The 23043-nt window shown below is 35.5% G+C and overlaps 1 protein-coding gene across 5 annotated transcripts in view; it reads right to left on the bottom strand.

The window, feature by feature from the left end:
• The window catches only part of LOC120530889 (kazrin-like), a 690431-nt gene that overhangs the window by 504524 nt on the left and 162864 nt on the right, over nucleotides 1-23043 (bottom strand). For all 5 annotated transcript variants that reach the window (XM_039755646.1, XM_039755649.1, XM_039755647.1 and 2 more), the window contains exon 2: nucleotides 17085-17242. In XM_039755646.1, coding sequence (XP_039611580.1) covers nucleotides 17085-17242 — 158 coding nt within the window. The remainder of the gene's footprint in view (nucleotides 1-17084; nucleotides 17243-23043) is intronic.

Genomic DNA, 23043 nt, shown 5'->3' with positions numbered 1-23043 from the left:
TACATCAGTGACCTTCTCAATCCCAATGCTCCTGTTCTCCCACTAAGGTCGTCTGATTCTGGCTTTCTTGTGTTGTCCCCCAACCTATACTCTGTACTCTGTGGGTGACAGGGCCATCATCTACATAGCACCCAGACTTTGGAATGACCTCCCTAAATTAATTAGATCTGCTGACTCAATTATTTCCTTTAAAAAACTATTTTAAAATCATCTGTTCAGGAAGGCATTTAACTTAACCTACCATTCTTCCCCTTCTTCCAGTTTACCACTCTGTCCAGATGCTCAGGACAATTTGTGTGTGTGTTATATCACAAATGATGTTGTTTGTTCAGGCTTTTCTTTTAGTATTAAATGTAGTATTTTACTCTGGTTTATTGTCTTTTATTCTATTTACTGCTTTGTATCTCCTGTATTTATCTGTTTAGTGTTCCATGCAGAAAAATGTATTCCTAATGTTACATATACCCTGCTATTTAAATAAGCACCTTAAGCATGGGAAAGATGCATTAAAAATAAAATGTAGTATTAATTATTACTATTACATAATTCAGAATGTAAACTTGTGGAAAATTAGAACAAACCCTATCAAAATGAATACTTAGTTAAAATATTTTGCTTAAATGCAGTCTTCCATAAGTGGAAATCAGCAACACTGACTACAGCGTCACCTGAATATCGGTATGTGGTATTCTAAAATAAAACAACTAAATAAATGAAAACATTCAACACTCTAATTTTGTATATATATTATCTTTAAAAATGATTAATACAGTAAACAAGAAAAAAAACTTCTGAAGTTTTTTTCTGCTGTGGTAGAGGACTGATAAAAGATGTAAACTATCTAGACTGTTATTTCTGCAGAGAACATGATTGCAACATTTATTTATTCCTGCTGAGTTGGTCATGAGGATTAATTCAAGAATGCTTTGTGAACTAACTTCAATTAAAAAGTCAAAACTAGTCTTTATTAACTGTTTAATATGCATAAAGTACTAATACAAAAGAGCATAGTAAATAAACAGTTTGGACTGCAGGTGACTATGCATTTTAATTAATGCTGGTTCTCCACGTGTTTGCAGTTCTCTGGGCTTGTTAAATATAAATATACTATATAAGAATAAATTGAATGGAAAGGACAAAGTTAATAAACGTGACAGTCTTATTGGCCACATGTGATGAACAAGGTGGTGGAGCAGGCATAACGGTTATCAACTCCAAGAAGTTAAAGGTATACGTCCATGCTGTAACATAAGGTAAACAAAACTAATCTATACTCATACAGTGTCTCAGCTGTACATAAGTTATACTGTACGAATAAAGGCACTGAATCATTAAATTACAAAATGAATCCTTGCATTTTACCAGTGACTTTCGAAAGAAATGTCTGCAGTATGTCATGATACTTGTGGCAATCTTAGACATCTTCACTGTGAGCCTGTGTACATTAGGCTGGCCACATGCTGAGCTGTGAGTCACGTTGACTGTTAATTTTCCAAACACCGCCTCAGTCGGTTTCCACGTTCTTTGCGGTTCCGGCTGCTTTTTTATATATAATCCACCAAGTCACACGAACATGGAGGCGGGACATTTACAAAGGGTAGGGATGTAATCAGTGCGAGCGTATGACCCGCACGTACTGGGAATTTCTCGTTCGTGGGGAACAATTGCAAACCACGGTCTCCATCATGAATGGGGTTCAACGGCTTACCTACGCCTCCCGTGCGGGTAGACACACGTTGATCCATTCAGTGTAGCGCGCGTGCAGTACCGGACATACAAGTGCATCACAGACCTGTTAATGCTCAATCTCACGTGGCTGAAAGCCACTTGTCCCTCTAAGAATTTGGACGCCGACCGCTGTTGGGTCGTGTAACTATTTGGCAGGCGGGAGTCTCGTTCGTTTTTGGAAATAACCAGCCAAATCGCTCCACCAACTAAGAACTGCCATGCACCACCACCCACAGAATCGAGAAAGAGCTATCAATCTGTCAATCCTCTCCGTGTCCGGGCCGGGTGAGGTTTCCTGTGTTGAGTCAAATGAAGCGAAAGGCTTCACACCTGGTGGCGCCCTTCCGTCAATTCCTTTAAGTTTCAGCTTTGTAACCATACTCCCCCCTGAACCCAAAGACTTTGGTTACCCGGTTGGCTGCCCTGTTGTGGGACCTGCATTGGTGAAGCAGGCGAGACGGTAATGAAACAGAGGCACAGGGCTTATTGGTTTTTAAAGACTGCTTCCTTTATTGGGTGTTAACCAATGCACGGAACGAACCAACACACAATCGTCCGTGTGGAGCGGAGGGTGGAACAGGAGGAGAGGAGAAGGACATCCACTCCGCTCCCTCCGTCATGCTAGTCTGCTGATTTCTCGTTCAGTATGCACTGCCTGCTCATGTGGCCACCTTCAACTCGTCACTCGAGTCGTTGACGTCTTTGTACAGTTCAGATGCACCTGTGACTCACGTAGACTTTTCATTGCTCTGTGCGGTTTTGGCTGCCTTTCTATATATAATCCACCAAGACACCCGACCACGGTAGTAGCGAGGTGGGAGGGGGGTGTGTACAAAGTGCAGGAGCATCTAAGAAGACGCATGTTTGTCACGGATGCGAATTGCTGTATGTAGCGTGTAAAACGGTTTGCTATGGTCACGCGGTCGTGCGTCATAACCGAAAACTCGTTTTTTAAAGACTGTTTACTTCATTGTGTTCTAACCTCAGTTGTAAAGGAATGCTTTAAGGATCCCATGGGATACCCCTCGCAAACCGTTTTACATGCTGCATATGGCGATTCACCTCTGCGAGAAACATGCCTCTATGAACAGTCAGTGTGGGTCGGAGCTGCATGTTGCCTCTACGACACTTTTTCTGTGTCGTCGTGTCTGAGTTCGTGGGCATGGCTCTGCGAGTTGTCGTCGTATCCATTGGTCTTGGAGTTGGTGGGCATGGCTCCTTCCTGCATGCGCCATAGGTGTCTCACTTGTCGGCGGCTTAGTGAATCCACGCCCCTTCCGGCGTGCTTTCCATGGTCATCTTCTCTTAGTGAATTATATATATAGATAGTTCCCATTGTCATTTTAATCATTCCTTATTTTTTCCAATTCTCTGTTACTAATAGTTTTAATTGCCAAGTCTCTGTAATGATAACTGTATTGATTATACGATTCTAAATATACTGAATGCTATTATTGAAGTAGAATAGCAAAATACCTACATATTTATACTAATGAGAAACTTGAAGGTAATAAATGTCTTTTGATTATTTAAGAATTATAGATTGATTTGATTACATGCAGTATTACTCGCATACTCCTGACTGGCCATCAACTTGGCTAGGCATATACAGTATATTCACTTAATGGGCTGGGTTTCTCATCTGGTTATGATATAAGACATTCAAATCAAGGGATGCAAGTATGAGTGTAGAGGTGCCATTAGTTCAATGTATTGTTATAAGGTACAGTTTCATTTAAATGCCAGCTGCACTAGTCACTAATTACTATTAAAGGATAAGTACAAACACAATCTAAAATAAAATGTTGAAATCCCATGTGACAAAACCGAAGTAATGAAACAGAAAGAAAAGAAGCAAGTGAATTCAGTTTAAATTGCTTATCACTTTTGTTTGCAGACTCCAGATGAAGCGTAAATCTCCCTCAGCAGCAATGAAGCTCCAAAGCAAAAGAAACATAAGTTATTAGAAAATGAATACATAAAAATAATAAAGCAATTTTTTCTTTCTTGTGGCTAATTAACATGGAAATTTTAGTAGTATTTGTGAACGGACTATTGTGCAATATGTTTTGCTGGTGCGTGACTGTTTAATAATTTATTGTGCAAGCAGAATGTTTTTTAAGTACCTCATGCAACATGCACTTACGCTGGACTATTTAAACATATATGTAATATTCTAATCTAATTTATTACAACTTGTACATTAAGATTAAAAGTCCTACAGACTTTAAATGACTTAGCATTAGCCACATTTAGAAAATATACCATAACTGAAAATTCCAATCCTTAGCAAGGATATTGAGGAACAAGAATTACAAAAAACGTAATTGGGACTAACTGAGTTAGGGGTATCCTTATTAGAAATAACAGATGAATACATTTTGCCTGTACAGATAGAATTCTTACTTTGACTACATTTAAACAGGAAATCAGTAATAAATTATAATATATTGAAGAACTGAATTGCAATACTTAATTAATTAAAACATTAAAAAATACAATAATGCTGCACTGTGAGAAAAACTAACAGAATTATGTTGTACTGTGGAGTCTCGGATAACTGCTACCTCTAATATCAAGCGTTCACTCATTAATTCTGAAAGATTTGGCTTTCCAAAGCTTGGGGACCCTGAAGTTAAAAGTTGCTGTAGGATGATCAGACTTTTATTTACCCTGGCCTAAATTTTCAGAGTGCAAAGTACTTTCTGGTCTTAAGGTGTTAATTGCTTATGTAAGGCAAGGAGGAAGAGAATGAGCTATAACCTTTAGGTCTTTAAAAACCAAAAACAGAATTATAAAAATCACTTCAAAAAGTGTATGAAAGCCAATGAATTACTTTAAAAACTGGGATTATATGTTTATACTGACTAGATATGGTTATAATCCTTACATCCATGTGTTAATTAACTCTAGAGTAGTAATCAAAAACATTGAAGATTCTGACCACAAAGAACTAAGTAGTCTACTATGGTTAAAATGAAGAGTTAAACTAACTTCTTAGAAAAACTGTGGCAAGGTGATAACTGAATGTTATACCAATATCAAAGATTAACAGCCAAATTCCAGATGGATTTAAGCCTTTTGACTTAACAGTTTTTAACGTTATATTCCTATTTGAAAACTACCACACACCTATAAGCTTTTTTGCACAGATTTAATAATAAATAATTTTAACTCTTGTATACCTTAATAATACAAATAGAAAAAGTGATTCCAGCACTAAACTCTAACAGAAAACTTGTTGTCTGATGTAAGTACACAATGAGAATGATTTCGGAGCTACAATTTTAGAAGTACTGTATAATGTATAGCAAATACATTAAGAACAAAGTCTACTAGTCCAACACAATTCTCTGGTCTATGTAAGAGAATGTTATGGGACAATAGCCTTAAAATTTGTTTTTAACTCTAAAACACAATGATGTTGGTATTTTCTGCATAGGAGGAATTCAGAATATCATGAGTTAGGCCTGCTAATATGTTGTGAACAGGATGGAAGTCAGACTAAAATGTACTAAAGAATATATATTTAAAATAAAATTCAAGCTTCAGTATTATAACTGTATCTGAAATTTTAGAAAGAAAAAAAGTTTGAAAAGAGCCTATAATTCTGAAGCATTAGCCTATAATTCTTTCTGTATAAAAACCTCAGATCTTCAATTAATGTCTAATGATGTCTGGCCTGAAGGAATCAGGGCCAATTCAGTTTAAGAAAGATGTATTTACTTTTTATTGATTATGCAACTACTTTAAAGTTTATTTATTTATTTATATTTTTTTTTAAAGTAAACTAGCTGGAACAGGATATAATGGATCAACAGTAGGCTTCATTTAAGAGAATGTTTTTTTTAGTACTGCCATTAATTGTTAATGTGTTAATTTGAGAGAGAGAGGTGCTAATAGCGAGTTACTGCACTCACCACATGATTGGGACCCAAGTGCAGTGGGTGAGACCTCAGCACCACAATTGAACAGTGGAAATTTTTTTTTTTTTAACAGTGGCTGGAGTGCCAGTCCTGCCACCAACCCCAGGATGAAGCAATTGCAAGTTAAGGGCCTTGCCCAAGAACCCAACGCAGTAGCGTCACTTCTGGCATTTATGGGATTCAAACCAGCAACCTTCTGATCACCAGTGCAAATCCCTAGCCTCACAGCCACCACTCTGTAAGTTGACTGTTCAATCTATAACCTTATGTTGCCTGGTTTATTCCTAAACAAACTGATCAAATACATGTTAATTAAATTAATATGTGACATTCATTTTTTTAAATATGGTGTAATGTTAACTACGAAATCCTAACCTAATTTTGGCAAGTAGATCTGATTATGCAAAGGACAATTGGATTGCATAATACTGGTACAAAAAGCATAACTGCAAAGGACAAAATAGTGAGAGAGCAGCCATCATTAATTTATATAAGCCTATATAGCTCATATGCTCTCATCTGTTAAAAAAGCACAGTGAACAAACTGCTGGCAAACTGAGAAGAACAGAGTAACACTTTATGTCTAAGTGCATGCCTAAAAGTTCAGTAATTAGCATTTTATTGTAATATGTTCCTCAATTATGCATCCTGCTGCTTTCACAAAATGAATTTTAACTGACAATGAAATTATAATATAAATCCCATTCCCTAACTTGAGGGATGTTTTACCACATAAGCCAATTTATCATCCGATTCCCTGCTAAAATGAACAAAAAAAAGAGAAACTGTTTAATATATATATATATATATATATATATATATATACTCCAAGGAGAAGTAGACATTGAAAAGACATCTCCAGAACCGATAAATATAATTTCTTTCATACTTAACTATTTGAGCCATCAACAGACTGTTGCACGCAGACTCTAGCCAGTATGTTCCCGAAATCATTCATGAAGCCTGCTCGCAAACTGTGCACTTGCTTGATTTCTCCTCACTGATTTTTTTTTTTTGCACACAGAACAGATAAATTTCACCTATGTATTTTTGTATTATTTATTATGGCTTTATTTACATGAATATCTTTTTTGAGGAATGGAAATACAATATAATTTCTTTTCAAGAGTAATCAAAATACACATTATTTTTCAGATATTAAAAAAGCAGACACATTTACATGAAAGAATTACATATGTCTGGTAAGTGCAAGAAGAGTGTAGAAGATTCATTTTAAAATATACTTATTGGGCTGTGTTCAGTAAAATGCAAGGTTCATGTTTGGTGAAAACTTTAATTTGGCATCTGAACATCAAGTATTTCTCTTCCATATTCTCAAAACCACAATTTACTCTTAATATATACCATATAACATTACTAATCATCAACATTTTTATTTCTGAAGTGATATATTCAAAAATAAACACATAAACACACACACATGAAATCTTCCATTTAGCTTTCTTTTCTGATCCAAAAAAATTCTTATCTGCACAAACCAGATCTATAATGTTTAGTTTGTAGTATTTGTTGTCATCCTTTTTTAGGTTATCATGTGCACCCCCTTGTTGTTGGAATGTTGGAGAGAAAAGGAAAAATACTAGACTGGTGTATATCAACCAGTTATTCAATATTCAGCTCTATTTCTGGCAGTGCATTAACTTCTAATTTATTATCCTTACCTTTCTCTGCAGAATTGTTTCTCATCTGTTAAACTTGGATCATGATAACTGAATAACACTAATTTTTAAGAAACAGGATAATACAATTTATTGATACATACTTGCATTACAAAAATATTATAACTTCTTATTTTCAACATAAAAGATGGAATGCAAAGAATGGAATGGTCTTTTTTGTTTACAGTTTTTCTGGAGTATCTAGATTTTTTATTCGCTATTTTACTTTTGAAATTTTAGTGTAATGTAACATTTGGCTCCATCTTGTTTTAATGCATAGCCATAGCTGACAGAGAGTCAGGGTTAGGCTGCGGCACAAGGCTTTTTTTATAATTCAACATAGAAGATCAAGCTTTTAACTGGGTGTTTACTAGATACTTAGACTTCTAATTTACCATGGCACAGATAAATAGTTTTACATCATCAAGTCTCTTAAAGATGAGAGCTGATGCAGAGTGAAGCTGCACGAATTGCATGTATGTAGAATTCTTCCTGCAGAGGAGTACATTCTTTATGACATTTGGTTATTTGTCAATTGAAAATTGTTATCTCTCTTATGCTCTCTGCTGTGCCATCTGTAACTTTGTAAGGAAAAAAGTTTTCTGGTACAAACAAAGAATATCTTTCTTGATATTTGGCTTCTTCTCCCAGATTAGGCTCAGTTACTGGCACTGTGGTTAAACATGAAGGAGTAGGTAATAGAGATACCTCAGGGCATCAGCTCTATTACCTTCCAAATCCAGATAAAGCGCCCCGTTGCTGTCAAGAGAATGGTCAACTTCCTGCTCATCTGGGAATTGAAGGGCTTACTTGCTCCCAACACCCAGATTGTCTTTTGTTGTGGGCCACTCCCTAGGTAAAAGAGTGTTCTGCTACAGAGCGAAAGATGAACCCAGGAGGGTTTGTTTCACCTCATACTAAATTTGGCATCATGTTACAAAAAAAGGCTGATCACAGAAGTGATGTGCAAGATCAGATTTGCAAAATACCATATAATACAGCTTTGTGTAGCGTGTATGTAGTCACACAATGCTAAAATTAGTGTGAGGTAAAACAAACAACTGTTTAATATAAATAGCAATTATTATAAAACTGAGTATCAGCCTTTTTAAATAAATAGATTACATTCGAACATACACATTCTGTCTAACAGCCTTAGTTCATAACTATCTGCTGCCCAACAACAAAGTAAACAAAGAAAACCACTTTGTAAAATTGAGATGCTGTGATGTTTTAACTATCAAATTTCAGGCCAGGAAAAAGATTAAAATATCTAGTTTAATGTTAGATGAACAGTGTGGTACAAAACATACATCTTGGTTAATTAGCAAAAGCATCCAGTGTTTCCTACAGAAATCTGGTGTAGCAGCTATTATGATCACGTGACCATTTCCATTATATTTCCAATACATTTTATTTTTTACGAATACATGCTTTGGATGGTTAATTCATACACATTGTATATTTCAATCAATTGCCTAATGGTTATGATTATTATTGATGTTTTGCATAATACTAATATGAGTAATTTAAAAAACGAATATATGAATGGCAACAATTATTTTTATTAATACCAATAAAAACAATAAAAAATAAGTTCAATAATAAATAATAAACACAAAAAAATATTTTCAATTAAAAGTTTTCTCTAAATCAATAAAGATCAAATCAGGATTTAAATATGACCTTTATAGATGAAGAAAGTTTATTTAAGTTCAAGCTATTATCCTTTGTGGTTCACAGGTACTTAAAGGTTCTAACTCTCTCAACTTATTCTCCCTTGACAACTCGTTGTTTATATTGGTTTCTTAATTCAATAAGCAGCTCTTTTGTCCTTTTCACATTTAATTGGAGGTTCTGCTCCAGGCAGTTCAGGTACTGTATATCAGGCATTGCATTTTTGTAAACAGCATGCCTGAAATCTTATAACACAACAAACCTTTGGTTTTATCTTTATCTGAACACAAAGCTATTCCTTTAACAAGTGAGTATAAACTAAAAAAATGCTGACAACCCTTACTGAAAGTACAGATTTAATTAGACATCATTTTCATGGCCTAATTTTGAAAAGCATTAAGCACTGCATGGGAAATGGTTATGGTTATGGATTTTCATTGTTTATATAATTTAGTTACAGCAATAGTAGCTGAAAATTTTGCAGCATCAGCCCACATGACTACCACAGGGCATAACTGCCATCAGCAAGATGGTCGTATCAAGAAACAAAAAGTGCTAAATGCTAACAATCATAGAAAAATATTAAGTGGTGGCTTTAAAAACAATAATGTTAACATAATTAATGAAAATATTTTTACTAAATCCTGATGCTCATCTATAGCACTGTAACATTATTTTTGGCAAAATGTTTCAAATTAAATTGGTTAGAAATAAACAGTATCTACAGAATTCATCTGAATTATTTTTCAAATGATCCACCCCTTAAATAGTCACCAGACATATTCAGTCTCCATACAGTTAACAGACATCTAGACAATGTTTATTTCTGTCAGTTAAGCATTAAGTAGGCATAAAAGGGTAAGATAAAATAACTATGATTACAACTTATTATTAATATATTGAATTAAGGAATTTGTTCATCTTTTTGTGGCCGCACAACTTTATAGTAAAGTATATTTTTATGGCAGGATTTTTGTAGCAACACTCCTTTATATTAAAGTACATTTTCAAGTCTGTAGTCTTAGTGGGGTTCAATCCTTCGAGAAAACTACATTTTTGAGCTTTATTTTTTCTTTAGACTGAATTTATGGTTCTGCTCTCTGGTTTTTGATAATATTTTGGAACTTTTTCTTTGTGTTTATTCTCATTGTGGTTTCTTGAATTTGTCTCCCTATTTGTTGATAATACCACCCAGCAGTTGCTCTCTATCTTGTTCTAACTCCCCCTCTGTGTCAGCCTGACTATTCAAAGGGGCAGCCTGGGGATAAAAAGGCAGGCAGTTAGCCCATGCTAAAGCCTAGCCAGAGTTTTTATACTGGCACAACATAACTTAACAGGAAATACAGAATATTAAGAAGTACAGTATGTGGCATCCAGTTGTTTAAGTATTTACAAGGGAATGTAAAGATGTAATATTTTTAAAAATTAAAATAACATATCAACAAAACTCCAAAAAAATTAAGGAAACATTCTCTATTTTAGCCTAACTTTGTCTTTGTATGTATTTTGCTTAGATATTTTTCACTAATCACAATGTTTTCACATATAAAACAACACTTTTTCAATTAATTATGCAATACTATTACTGTTTCTTCCTTACTATACAGTTCAGTTATGATTATGACTATATACATGTTACATGTATATGTACCCAAATTACATGCATAACAATTCCTAATATTAGCAGGGTATTTCAAAACATGAGGTTTTTCAAAAAAACATCACACAGTAGGGAACAATAAATACTATGTCTGGAATTATTGTTTTTTTTTAAATTAGCAATTATTTTTGACCTGCTTTTTAAAATTAAAAAAGTGTTATTCCAAGCAAACACATTACTGTTGGAGTATATTTACTGTAGAAAGTAGCTGATGATGGTTTAGCTCAGAACATTTAATCAGGCATACAGACATCATGATGGTGGTGGTGGTGTAAAAATTTTCATCATCCTCATCTAAACAAAAGTATCTTGTAATACGACAAGTCTAAACCTCTTATCTGAGGCTCAGGTTTTATCTCTCCAGCTACGTCCTGGTATTTTAGTTTAAAAAAAAAAAAATACTTAAAGGTTAAATGAGTTAAAAACTCCCAACAAAGCAGCACTGTGGCAAAATGCAGGTTGTGGTAGCTTCTCTAATTATATTGAACTTATTCCAATATAATTTGTTTAATATATGATATACTGTAATTCCATATATGCCCCTTTAATTTTCCCCTTTGAAACTTTGTACAGTGGTGGTGGTGTAAATTTACTGTATGTACGGTATTTGTATTTCAAAAGACCCCAGTTCAGCAATAGCAGCTCAAATTCCTACAATATGCATCTATCTAAACAAGCAAACTCTACATCGAAATTATAAAAAAAAAATATAAAAAAATATATACATGTCTTCAAAACAAATTTAAGAATATACTCACTACACACTACAGCCAACGTGGAACTACAAACTGGTTGAACAGCATGCACTCTCCAAAAAGAAATAACAAGAAAAACATTTAATGTAACATATTGCCTTTCAAATTTTTCTAAAGCATTGACCTTTCTGGCAAGTTTCAGCTATGAATGTTTATTTGTATTTACAGTTATGCTTTAAATATATAAAAAAATAAAGACTAAAATCACTAGAAAATCACAAACAGACAAGACTTTGCAAGGAGTTATCCCATAATAAGACTTTTTACTAGCACTGCAATAAGAGGACCCTTAAAATAAGAACATATTTAAGACAGGACACAATACCAAACATTTCGCCAATTTAATGTGTTTATAGCCTAATAATTTTTAATATTGCCACAGGATCTACATTTCAGAAGGTCACCCCTGTATTGTACTGCAAATTAACTGTATATCTGTATATATAATATCAACGCAGATTGTTACTTCCAGATCATGCTACAGTCTCATACTGAGACAGATGGTCACGCTATGTTTGCATCCAGTAATATGATGACTGAAAAAGCACAATAAATGAAATCATTCACTTTTTTGTATTTAATATCAAGTACTAGCTTTAATCAATGCAATATTTGTAAAACCCAACTGTTTTAGATTTACCTGTAGCACATGAAAATGATCAAATAAAGGAAGACTTGCCATTTATTCTACAAAGAAATGTTACAAAACCAGCCAAAATATGAAAAACTTTTCATCAGCATCAAAGCTGAAATATATTGCTTTGCAGGGAATCAACTGGTAGATTAAATGACTTCATTTATTATTGGTTTAATGAAGAACTCCTGTTTCAGCAACCATTATATACTAAAACAATTAAACATGACTTTACTTGTACATTTTTCCATAAATTAGTATGGTTTCTGCCTACTGAATGTTCAACAAACCTCAAAAAATGCAGCATGACTGAAGTAACAAAAATACAGACAGAGACCACTTACTGCAATGATGAGAAAGAAAATAAGCTCAAATACTGGTTGCATAGCAACAAGAGAACTTGATTGCTTAAGGTTTACAACACTCTGAACTGCAGTTCTTTACCAATATTGTACAATGTGCTAGTTTTGTTAATCTGTGTTTGTTTTGTTATTTTTTTTATAGATATTTTAAATAAGGCACAGTACGTTCTGCTACTGTCAATGCCAATCATTATTTCTAACAAATGAATGTGAAGCAAGACTACACAAAAGGGAAAGCTAGCAAAGCTGACATGTTCCGTCTCAAATGTAAATACTGTTGAATGTTGCTAATTAAAATAACTCTACTCAGATATAAGCAGTTATGTACAGATATGGCATGACTGGAGGTGTATTAAATTTGAAACCAAAAAAAAAAAAACACTGAAAGTAGAATATGAAAAAAACAGGACCATATAAAGTATATTAGCAGGGTAAGAGAACAATCTAGGTAGCATATGTCAGAATGAATTGTTGGTACATGTAGTTTACTGCTTTGCATAAAGAGATGTACTACAAACAGAAGATACAGCATTCTTTCAATCAGTTAATCAATCCTTCCGTCATTCCAAATAGTGGGCACATGACATTTTGCAAAAATTATTTGCACGGACATTATTCTAAATTTCACTATTTCATTTGAGCTATACCCCCCAAAACATAACAAATAATTTCACGTATAGAAGCAGTAACTCATTTGACATGTTGATCACCTATACACATGTAACATGATTTAACATGACTATTCTGCTTCAGGTGTCTTAAAAGTAAAATCACCTCTTTATCAGAATATGAGAAATGTGACAAACAAGATGAGACTGTTCAGCCCATCAAGCTTGTTTGTTTAGCTACAGCAAGGTAAATCAGCATTGATCCTGGAGGGCCACAGTGGCTGTAGGGTTTTGTTCTAACCCTTAATTAGAAACTAATCACTGCCAATAACAGGTCGTATTTAATATCAATACTTGTTAGTGTTTTAATTCTGTAATGTCACATCATTCTTAAATCGTAGATTTTTGTTTTTCGTTTCTAATGATATCCTTCAAATTTGAAGCCTAAAATGGAAGAGTAATTTTCAGTTCTTCACTTTCTCTTCAGCTTCCTTCTGAGTACATTATTAAACCAAATAGTGCACAATGAATACACACAGGTGTAAATGGAGACAACCTGGATGGAGAACTGCTGGTTTCTTTGTTATTTGCATCTTACTTCTGATAAGGAGCGAATAAAAACAGTGAATGCAGATGTTTAAGACTAAAATAAGTAATTAAGGATTGAAAATCTTCACAAGTGGAACAACTAAAATGAAGCAGAAAAATAACACTTGAGCAATAAGTGCACCATCAGCAATAAATGGATTCTCATGAAACAATTGGATTTTAACAAAAACCTGCATCCACTGCAGTCCTCCGGGACCGACATTGCTCATCCCTGATTTAAAGGGGCCAAGTCTTAAATTGTAAATCAATTAAATTAAGTTTATCAGAAACCAAAAATGGCCACTAATTAAGAAAATGGTTATAATTAAAACTGGTAGCCATTCGGATTGGATTTGTGCACCCCTAAGATACAGTAATATCTAAGATGTCCCAATATCTCACCTGGATAACTCAACTTTTTAAAGGTTGTGAATGTTTTTGATTCAAATACAAAAATCAGTCGTTTTTTGTGGAACACAGATCTGGAAACTGCCAATAGCATCCAACAGAAATAGTACAGAGACAGAAGTCACCCTATTGTCGACAGTGTCGTAATTTTTCAATTGCAAAGATGGCAGAGCAAGAAAGAAAGCCAATGAGGAAAACCGCCTACTAATGAAGACGTCAGATTACGATCACGTGATTTAAATGCTGCGACTGTATGATTTAAATGGCAGGTGGTGTGGTTTTGTGGAAAAAACAATATTGTGTATGTGACGCTCAGGAAAAATTAAATCCAGAGATCGTTAATTATAGGGGCGACATCATTTTCTCAATTTGCCAAAAACTTCAAGGATGTGACATACAGTACTAGGTTTTTCCATAGTTGGTGAGAGTTTTAAGTAATTAAAAATATTTTAAATTAAATTAAATGTTAAATACAAATTCAGTTTTTAGGATATTACTTTTAAATATAAACCAAACAGAAAGACATACTCAAAAAGTTTATTTTATAACTCATATATATCTTGTATAGATTAATCACTTGTGATCACAAGCTGCATGGTCCACAGGAAAACAATTTAACTCTGAACAAGGCTGAAGATGCAGCCGCCATCACATTAAACAAGGAAATAAGAAATGTAATAGAACTCTGCTCACAATTTTGATACATAAATATTCATTTTCTTTTCAAGAGAATGTTCTGTACAAGCATTAGCTAAAATAAAAACAACTAGAATGCACATATTTTGTTTGTATAAACGGCTAGCTCAACAAAAGTACAAACTGATTTGAGTCATCTCAACTACCCAGGGGCCAACAATAATGGTAGGAGGAAACATAATGACACTATCGAATATGGAACTATATATCCTATCCTAAAATTTACCACACTTAAAAACAGCAGCAATGCTTATTAAGTTCAACATCAGATCCATCAGTTTTTAAGGAAATTGCATTAACAGCAGAACACAATTTACATTTATTCTGAATCAGTATTTTTTCTTCTATGGTTGCCTTCTTTTACTAAATATATTTACTACTACAGCTGCCACAGGCAATGATAATAGTATATAAGCACATTACTTTTATTGTTAAATGTAACTGAAATTACATTATATTATTAAAACCCTTGGGATCTTCACCTCATTGATACACCATTGCTGAAGCACCCACTAGATCAATGTCACATTTATTAGTTTTAAGAACAAGCCAGCTGTACACAACATTTTGTAGTGACTGAATCAAGATGGAGAAGCAGGAAAACCAACAGGATGTGCACATAGGCTTAAGTTATCAGAGCTCAGATCAATAGTGCAATCAACTTTACCCCTTTTGCCAACAGCTAGCTTCTTCTATACTGCATTCAGGATTTTTTTTTTATAATGACAAAGCATACATTTAATACTGAGTTGTTAGAGAGCACCTCTTATTTCAAGCACGCACACATCAACCAGTATTGAGCTAGAAGCACAGTAAAATTGTGCATTTTTAACATATTACTACAAAGTAGTGATTTTTCATAATTGTGTTAAACAACAATATAAACAGAGAAGTTGTAATTACCCTGTACATTTTGATATAACATTCTCAAATAGATGAGCACTTTCTTATGTACACCTTCACACAGCATGTAAGTAGTCCTACAATAGAGGACAGATTTTACTGCAAGATGGAGGCATTATCCTAAATCTACCAAATATGTCAGGGGTTCCACAGTACAGATTGTCAACTAACATCCTAACTTATTATGGACAGTCTGGCCTTTGCCTACATAAAATGCAAATTCTTAATTAAAGTTTGGTTGAAAAATAATAGTGTATACTTTTGCTAAAACAAAAACGGTTAGAAAACAGGGAATAAAAAGGGATTGTGAAGATCTGTTTGTTTATAACAGTTTTATTGGGCTTTAAGTGCTGTCAAGTTAATGTCATGGGTGAGACTGACATGTGAAGTCAAGAAGCAAAAAACTGGAATAAATACCCTCATCACATAATGTGCATGGCACTAAGGTTGTCATGATCATTATATTTTAGTTGATGATTAATTGTCATATGTGAAAGAAAATTTAACTGCTTGCAAGCTACTAAGGGTTAAAAGCTGTTTTGTTATAACGGCAGGGTATTCATAAGACAGGGTGCAGTAAGATGACCTAAGAAAACTTCTTTATTTAGCTCTAGCAAAATACCCGCACTTCGCAGAGGAGAAGTAGTGAATTAAAGAGGTTATGAAAAAGGAAAGGAAACATTTTAAAAATAACGTAACATGACTGTCAATGTAATTGTTGTAGGCTTATTTTAGTATTGAGAGTGAATTTGATGATTGCAAAGAGTTTAATTTATGATTGTAAATATATCGTATAAGAAATGCACATTTTTAGGATGTATGGATCTCTTTGTAAATGACGTTTGCAGTTCTGCCCTTGGGCTGTAAGATGACCAAGCGGAATGCTGAGCTTACTCTTGAGCATGCAACGTACAGTTGTCATTGTGAGAAGCAGTCTTGTGTCAAGTCAGTTCCTACCTTTTTTAGAGTCTGGTCATGTGACTTATTTATTGTAATAGCAAAGCAGACCCTTACTGGAAATTGGAGGCATTTGAATTGGAATGGGATATATAAAACAAAATATTTGTGCCCTTCTTTCATTACATCAAATCACATGATAAGTAATCTCAATATAATGTGCACCATATGCTTGAACAAGCATATTTATGAGCAACTGTGATTCCAGTCATATTTATATTTTAAGGAACATAGACAATGTGTCTTTTTGTTTTTATTTACATGTAGACAATTGTTGCAAAGAACAGTATATGTATGAAATATTTAATCAATCCAAAAAAAAAAAAAAACTTTGGCAGCACTTTACTGTGCTATGCCAAGAAAACCATGTGTTGAGGCATATAACAATGCATTCTTCTTCATCTTAACTTCCGGAAACTGAAGGCATGTTGTAACTCTAATCTCATAATTTACTAACGACAACTGTAGCAGTAAACATTAAGCAGTAAGAAGCTACATCTTACCTGTGCATCCATCAGTAGATGTCTCATTAGGGTCATTGATTTCTTCAAGGTTTCCTTTTCACTGGGCAAGAAGCCATCTGGCTCATCATCAAATGCTTTTGGTCTCGTCACCATAAAGTGGGCAATCTGGTCATTGAGAGTATTCAGTGACTGTACAGCTGAAAAAGACAAAAGTTTCAAACAAACATGTTACTGAGAACTCTTTAGACAGACAGGTCCATAAATGGTTTCACCAAGCAGTTTAAGTGCTAAGAACACAAGACAGTTAACTATTACATTATTCAATTTCATCACTTGCATAATTTATTGGTGATGTAGATATGTTTCTACTTTAGCTACATTTTACAATTAAAAATGCACATTTCCTATTTATTTTGGACTAGCAGAATACCCGCACTTCGCAGCGGAGAAGTAGTGTGTTAAAGAAGTTATGAAAAAGAAAAGGAAAAATTTTAAAAATAATGTAACATGATTGTTAATGTAATTGTTTTGTCATTGATATGAGTGTTGCTGTCATATCTATATATAAATCTATATATATATATATATATATATATATATATATTGTGAACGCTGGCCCCGGCACAGACAGACGGACAACATTTTTGCACCCAACACACTTTTATTTACACCAATATTATTTACAAATGGCTCATGTGCACCCCCAGTGCCTTCTTGCACCGATTTCCCCAATGTCCAGGCCCACAGTCTTTTGTGCCTTCCTGGCCGCCTCCCGTCCTCTCTCTCCAGCTCTGTCTGCTTCCTCCCGACATCCACCACTGACTGGAGGCGGCCCTATGGGAACCGGATGGGCTCCAGCTGCTTCCGGCACTTAACGGTGGCCACACCCCTGTGTGGCGGAAGAGCCTGCTGCGCACCCGGAAGCCGTCCGAGTCTCCCCAGTCGTCTTCCCCCCGGCACTTCCTGGTGTGGCGGAAGTGCCGGACTCCCGGGATAAACAGGCACTGGGCGCCGCCTGGCGGTGGCCACGGGTCCCTACAGGGCTGGGCTTCAAAGCCCCTACCGAGGCCCCTGCATAACCAGGACGGACGCCCCCACTCGGTCTGGAGGAGGCACACGTCCTCCTCTGGTCCTCCAAAGTGTCCCAGCTGGGCTCCAGCGCCGGCCGAGGACCACACGGGATAAACCGGCATCGGGGCGCCGCCTGGCAGTGACCACGGGCCCCTACAGGGTAGGGCTTCCATGCCCTCGGCCCGTGGTCCCCAACAGAACCAGGACGGACGCCCCCTCGCGGTCTGGAGGAGGCCCATGCCCTCCCCCGGTCCTCTAAGGCGTCCCAGCCGGGCTCCAGCCCCAGCCGAGGACCACACGGGATAAACTGGCATCGGGGCGCCGCCTGGCGGTGACCACGGGCCCCTACAGGGTAGGGCTTCCAGACCCACGACCCGTGGTCCCCAACAGAACCAGGACGGACGCCCCCTCGCGGTCTGGTGGAGGCACAAGCCCTCCTCTCGTCCTCCTAGGCGTCCCGGCCAGGGACCACAATATATATATATATAAAAACCTATATCTATATATATATATATATCTATATATATATATATCTATATATATCTATATATATATCTATATATATATATCTATATATATATATCTATATATATATATCTATATATATATATATATATATATATATATATATATATATATATATATATATATATATATATATATATATATATATATATATAGATCCCGCTTGGCAGCGGAGAAGTAAAAAGAAAAGTAAACATTTTAATAATAACTTAACATGATTGACAATGTAATTGTTTTGTCATTGTCATGAGTGTTGCTGGCATATATATCTACAGGTATACTAATAAAAGGCAAAGCCCTCACTGACTGACTGACTCACTCACTCACTGACTCATCACTAATTCTCCAAGTTCCCGTGTGGGTAGAAGGTTGAAATTTGGCAGGCTCATTCCTTACAGCTTACTTACAAAAGTTGGGCAGGTTTCATTTCGAAATTCTATGCGTAATGGTCATAACTGGAAGCTATTTTTCTCCATATAATGTAATGGAGTTGAGCTGGATGGCCGTGGAGGGCGGTGTTTCGTGTGACATCATTATGTCTCCTACGTAAGTACGTAGAGAACAAGGAAGACCTCCAAACAGCTCTGAACAAAAAACGCCATTTCACAATTGAGAAGGCAGAAAAAGATTATGAAGCAAGTGATGCATACGAGCATATTCATAAATACAAGCATATTCATAAGTACAGCTACTGCTTCGCCTCTAGCGCTGACGTCCAAGGTTCGATTCCCGAGAGGGGATGCACTAAGTATGTACGTGCGCTTCTCGAATCATTTTAGCCTCGCATCCCCTTGGTTTGAGACGTACGAAAAAATATGCGGTTAACGCAGAAAGACAGATCACCAATTGAAGCTTCATGAATAATGGATACTTTATTCGCGATCAATGATTGTTTTGGTAAAGCCATACTCAGTGTATTCATTAGATGAACAGTAAAAAAGTAATAGCGAGGGGAGGGTAACTTATTGAGGCACACAGGCAAAACCACAATAGCACGCGGGCTCGATGTACTGTAGTGCGCGTCAACTCGATCTGAATTGCGCGATCATAAAATATTTCTTTTCAAGTTCTATTTAGTCCATATGTGACAAACTCAAGGCCCACGGGCCACATCCGGCCCGGCATGTAATTATATCCGGCCCGCGAGATCATTTTATATACTGTATTATTGTTAGTAATGGCCCAGGGATATGAAGCGCTGGTAACACAATAAACTACAGATCCCATAATGCAGGGCTTCAGCGGCCTTGCCGAACACTTACCGCGTTAATCAAGTCTAGCTAACAGCTGCAAGTTATTGTGAAGCTAGTCCACACAATGCCAAAGAGAAAAGGTGATTCTGAACATAGAGCCTTTAAAAACCGATGGGAGGCTGAGTATATGTTTACTGACATTGCCGGTAAACCCGTGTGTCTCATTTGTGGAGCTAATGTGGCTGTAATTACAGAATTTAATCTAAGACGGCACTATGAGACAAAACATCAAGATAACCTGAAAGACCTGAATGCAATGCACAAGATACAGAAAGCAGAAGAGTTAAAGAAGAATCTGACACTTCAGCAGACGTTTTTACCCGTGCAAAATCACAAAGTGATTTCAAGTGAAGCTACTTTTATGGGAGACACAAATGCACCAGTGCAACTTGCCCCACTTTCCCTGTTGCCAAGTAATGTTGAACCAAGACGGCACAACGGTGTTCCCAAATACGCACTTTGCTGATAAACTGAGCGCACTGCGCACTAAAAGAATTTTGAGTTGTTTCGCAACCCATTTGCCGTCGATGTGGAAACTGCACCTGTGCAGATTCAGATGGAGGTGATTGAGCTGCAGTGTAATGGCACACTGAAGGCAAAGTACGATACTGCAAGGCCAGCACAGTTTATTCACTCCATTCCCGCAGAAATGCTCCAGCTCCGTCTACATGCGGCTCGAACCTTGTGTATGTTTGGTACCACATATCTGTGTGAGAAGCTCTTCTCAGTCATGAAGACTAACAAAACAGCACACAGGAGTCGCCTCACTGATGAGCACCTGCAGTCCATCCTGAGAATCTCCACAACACAGAACCTCACACCAAACATAAACGAACTTGTTGCCAAAAAAAGATGCCAGCCGTCCAGCTCTGATAAAATGACATAAGAGCAAAGACAACTGAATGATTTGATTTGTTATTGCTGAAAAGAACAAATTTTATTTATATTTCCAGGTTTTGTTATGCACCATGTTCATATTTGAATTTGTATAATTTTGATAGGATATATTTTATGGAGAGCAAAATCTTTTGGGATATTTAAAATTTAAGTTTATTTTTTATATAAAATTACATAAGAGTAAAGAAATTTGAATGTTTGTTCTTTTAACGTTTACTTTATTTCTAACTTGTATAATTTAGTTAGGATATATTTCTATGGAGAGCAAAATATTATAAGTTATTTAAGGTTTGAGTTGATTTATTCTGGAATAATATTCTGTCGACTAAATAAAAATTCCTTCTATTTAAAATTTAAATAGAACTTGAACAGAAACAATAGTTCATAATATCCACGCAGACTTGCGTAAGAGCGGAGTCATCCGTTTTAACAAGCAGCGTATTGCACTGATACGAAATAGCCTGCCCATTTGATTATTTAGGAATGGATAAATAAATTAAGATTTTGTACAAATAATGTTTTCATTTTTCTTCCTTCATGCATTCTGGCACCCCAGCAACAGTTGCTCACACCCCAAAGACTGTATATATATATATATATATATATATATATATATATATATATATATATATATATATATATATATATATATATATATATATATATATATATATATATATATATATATATATATATATATATATATATATATATGACAGCAACAGCAAGTTATTGCTGGAATATATAAAGTCAAAACTTGAATATATAAAGTCAGCGTCAGAATATATAAAGTCAGCGCTGGAATATATAAAGTCAAAACTTGAATATATAAAGTCAGCGTCAGAATATATAAAGTCAGAACTTTTTTCTGAATATATAAAGTCAAAAGCTGAATATACAGTATAAAGTCATCGCTGGAATATATAAAGTCAGCGTCGAGTATATAAACTCATTCCTGAATATATAAAGTCAAAGTCAAAATATATTGATTGAAACGACTCTGAACTGAACTAAGTTAACAAAAACGTATTCAGAAAAATAAATAAAAAAAACACTGTTCGGTTAATGTTTTGAAAATGATGCATGTGCCCTGCCCAGGATTGGTTCCTGCCTTGCACCCAGTGTTGGCTGGGATTGGCTTCAGCAGACCCCCATGACCCTGTGTTCGGATTCAGCGGGTTAGAGAATGGATGGATGGATATTCCAGCGCTTACTTTATATATTCCAGCGCTGACTTTATATATTCAAGTTTTGACTATTTTTTCCGATAGTGACTTTATATATACAAGTTTTGACTTTATATAGTTAAATTTAGTCTTCATTGCATAACTATTTCTTTACCATAGAAATTTAAAGACTAAATTCAACTTCCATTACTACCAAAGATATTTCTGGCGACTAAATAGAACCTACTTATATCCAAATTCGAGCTATTGAGCTGTCGCCTGCCTGCCTGCCTGAATAAGTCACCCTCGCTTCGCTCTTACTTTTTTACCGTTCATTTAATCATGGCTAGTGGCGGAAAAATTATAAAATGGAAGGAGGATTACACTGAGTATGGCTTTACCAAAACAATTATTGATGGCGAATCGATTATTCATAAAGCTTCAATTGGTGATCTGTTTTTCTGTGTTAACCTCATATTTTTTCATACTTCTTCTCAAACCAAGGGGGTGCGAGGGTAAAATGAATCGGGAAGCGCTGATCAATGTAATCGGTGTAAGGAAGCTGTAAGGAATGAGCCTGCCAAATTTCAGCCTTCTACCTACACGGGAAGTTGGAGAATTAGTGATGAGTCTGTGAGTGAGTCAGTGAGGGCTTTGCCTTTTATTAGTATAGATGTATATTGATGTATTCATATAGTCACATATTTTATTTAAATTTACTTATTCAAATGAATCCTTTTGTGCTCACTGGTGAACATAAACCAAAGAATTACATTAATATAATCTTAATGTCCTGAGGATGTGACAAAGAAAAACTGCCAAACTGTTTACAATCAGAAAGAGCAGGTAAAGAATCTAAAATGATGACATAGCAACAATATCCTGACAACCAAACTTTTTTTTTTAATAATTTTATTGAAGTCACACAACATTCCATACAAATAGTTACATTTTACAAGAATAGGATTGAAAACAAATCAACCCCCACCCCTGCCAGACATCCAAACATAAACCCAAAGAGATTTTCTAAGGCCGGCTTTATTGCCCAGTTGACAAGATTTTGTCAGGGTAGAGCTGGTATCAAAG

This window comes from Polypterus senegalus, chromosome 6 (genome assembly GCF_016835505.1).
Source record: "Polypterus senegalus isolate Bchr_013 chromosome 6, ASM1683550v1, whole genome shotgun sequence".
NCBI lineage: Eukaryota > Metazoa > Chordata > Cladistia > Polypteriformes > Polypteridae > Polypterus > Polypterus senegalus.
The sequence above is the reverse complement of the archived record's forward strand: the minus strand, read 5'-3'. Positions and strand labels throughout refer to the sequence as shown.